General features: G+C 55.2%; 1 protein-coding gene across 1 annotated transcript in view; it reads right to left on the bottom strand.

Annotated features, from left to right (window-relative positions):
* NLRP13 (NLR family pyrin domain containing 13) overlaps positions 1-2089 on the bottom strand; it is an 18734-nt gene that overhangs the window by 2364 nt on the left and 14281 nt on the right. Inside the window, exon 6 of the mRNA XM_023747788.1 lies at positions 1095-1265. Coding sequence (XP_023603556.1) covers positions 1095-1265 — 171 coding nt within the window. The remainder of the gene's footprint in view (positions 1-1094; positions 1266-2089) is intronic.

The raw sequence follows: 2089 nt of genomic DNA, 5'->3' as shown, positions 1-2089 counted from the left end.
GCCTGGGAGGGGGCAGTCTGCAAGAGTTGGGGGGGGGGGGCTACATAATGCTTTCAATAATAAAGATTTCTTTAAATGTGCAAGAGGGAAAACTATCCCAGGGCCTCAGTCTTTTGTTGTTGTTGTTAATCCTCACCCAAGGATTTTTTTCCCATTGATTTTTAAAGAGAGCAGAAGGGAGAGAGGAATAGTGTCAAAATAAAAATAAAGAAAAAAAATCTAAAAGCAAAGAGATTTTTAATATCCTATATAATAAAAGCCTAATATGCTAAGTGTCTGGTTGACCAGTTGGCCGTTCAATCATTCAAAGCATAATATGCCAATGTATGCTAAGGCTGCTCAACTGCTCACTATGATGTGCACTGACCACCAGGGGGCAGACAGTCCACCTGTTGACCAGTTGCTATGATGTCCTAGATGCCCCCTACTGGGGAGTGGAGCCCACAATCCAGGCATGTGCCCTGACAGGGAATGGAACCATGACCACCTGGTTCATAGGTTGATGCTCAACCACTGAGCCATGCCGGCCAGACTTGAACGGCTGCTTTCCTCCTGAATGTCTGGGGTCTCAGGACAGGGGACGCAGGCGCATCCACAGGACCAGCGCCGAGTAAAACCCTGAGCTCGGGGTCTGCGGGGTCTATAAGGATCCCCGCCCCTGGCGGAGCACGGCCTTTCCCCGTGTTGGCACCGCTGGGGGCTGGGGGCATGATGAGTCCTGGCTGAGCGACCTACGGGGGAAAATTCCTGGGCGCCAGTGCTGTTTCCCCCAGACTCTGCCCGAGGCACCTGCTCCTGCGGCCATGTCACCGTCTCCCCGACTGGAATGACCCAGGGCCATGCACGCGGCTCTATGCAGAGCTCCCCGAGGCCTCCCCAGGCATCAGACCCAGGGGGCCCGGACTTAGCAGTCACCCCGCTTTCCACTATGCACCCCGCACACTCCCACCTCCAACACAAGCTAAGGCTCCCCTGTGCCAAGAATCCCCCGTCTACACGCAGAGGAACCCCCGCCTGGAACACTGGCCTGCACACCGCAGGTGGCCCACTGACCACAGGCGCGGGTCCCCACTGACCGAGGCCGGGGCACTTACTCCAGGTTCTGCAGGCTGCAGTCCTTGTGGCTCAGGGCCTCGCTCAGAGAGCGTACCCCCTCGTCGCCCAGGCGGTTCCTCCTCAGACTCAGGTGAGTCAGGCCCTGGTTCTGCAGGAGCGCGTCAGCCAGGTGCCGGCCACTGGACGCACCCAGCTCACAGGAGCAGAGCCTGTGGGTGGAGAGGGGTGCGGACAGCAGCTCAGGCCTCAGCGCGCCCCAGGCCCACGCCCTAGGCCCACGCCCCAGGTCCGCCGCACAGCCGCCAGCCCGCTGCCACCTGGTCTTGGGGTCACCATGGTGTCTCCCTACGCCCCACCCCCGGCCTCAAGGTTACCATGATGTCTCCCTGCCCCAACCCGAGATGCGCGGAGGATCTGTGTGCTGACGGGTCCGGTCCTATTCCAGCCTCAGATCACAGCTCCACAAGCATGTGCCTGCGCCTGGCCGGTGGTTAGAAGAATCGTGGGTTTGATTCCTGATCAAGGGCACCTACCTGGGTTGCACGTTCAATCCCTGACCCTGGTCAGGTGCATCCAAGAGGCAAATAATCCATGTCTGTCTCTCACATCGATATTTCTCTCTCTCTCTCTCCCCTTCCCTTCCTCCCTTCCACTCTTTCTAAAAACCGATGGGGGAAATATATATCCTCAAGTGAGGATTAAGAAAAGAAAAATAAACTAGTCTGGCCTGGCCAGTTTGGCTCAGTGGATAGAGTGTTGGCCTGTGGACTGAAGGGTTCAGGTTCGATTCCAGTCAAGGGCACATGCCTGGGTTGAAACCTCGATCCCCAGTGTGGGGCATGCAGGAGGCAGTTGATCCATGATTCTCTCTCATCATTGATGTTTCTATCTCTCTCCCTTTCCCTTCATCTCTGAAATCAGTATAAATATATTTTTTAAAAAATAACCTAAGAGGGTAGATGGCGTGTTAAGTGTTACAATAGTAATAATAGTAATAATAATAGTAACATGGGTCCCAGTGACGGAACCATTG

The sequence above is a fragment of the Myotis lucifugus genome, unplaced genomic scaffold (assembly GCF_000147115.1).
Source record: "Myotis lucifugus unplaced genomic scaffold, Myoluc2.0 scaffold_977, whole genome shotgun sequence".
NCBI classification, from domain to species: Eukaryota; Metazoa; Chordata; class Mammalia; order Chiroptera; family Vespertilionidae; genus Myotis; species Myotis lucifugus.
The sequence above is the reverse complement of the archived record's forward strand: the minus strand, read 5'-3'. Positions and strand labels throughout refer to the sequence as shown.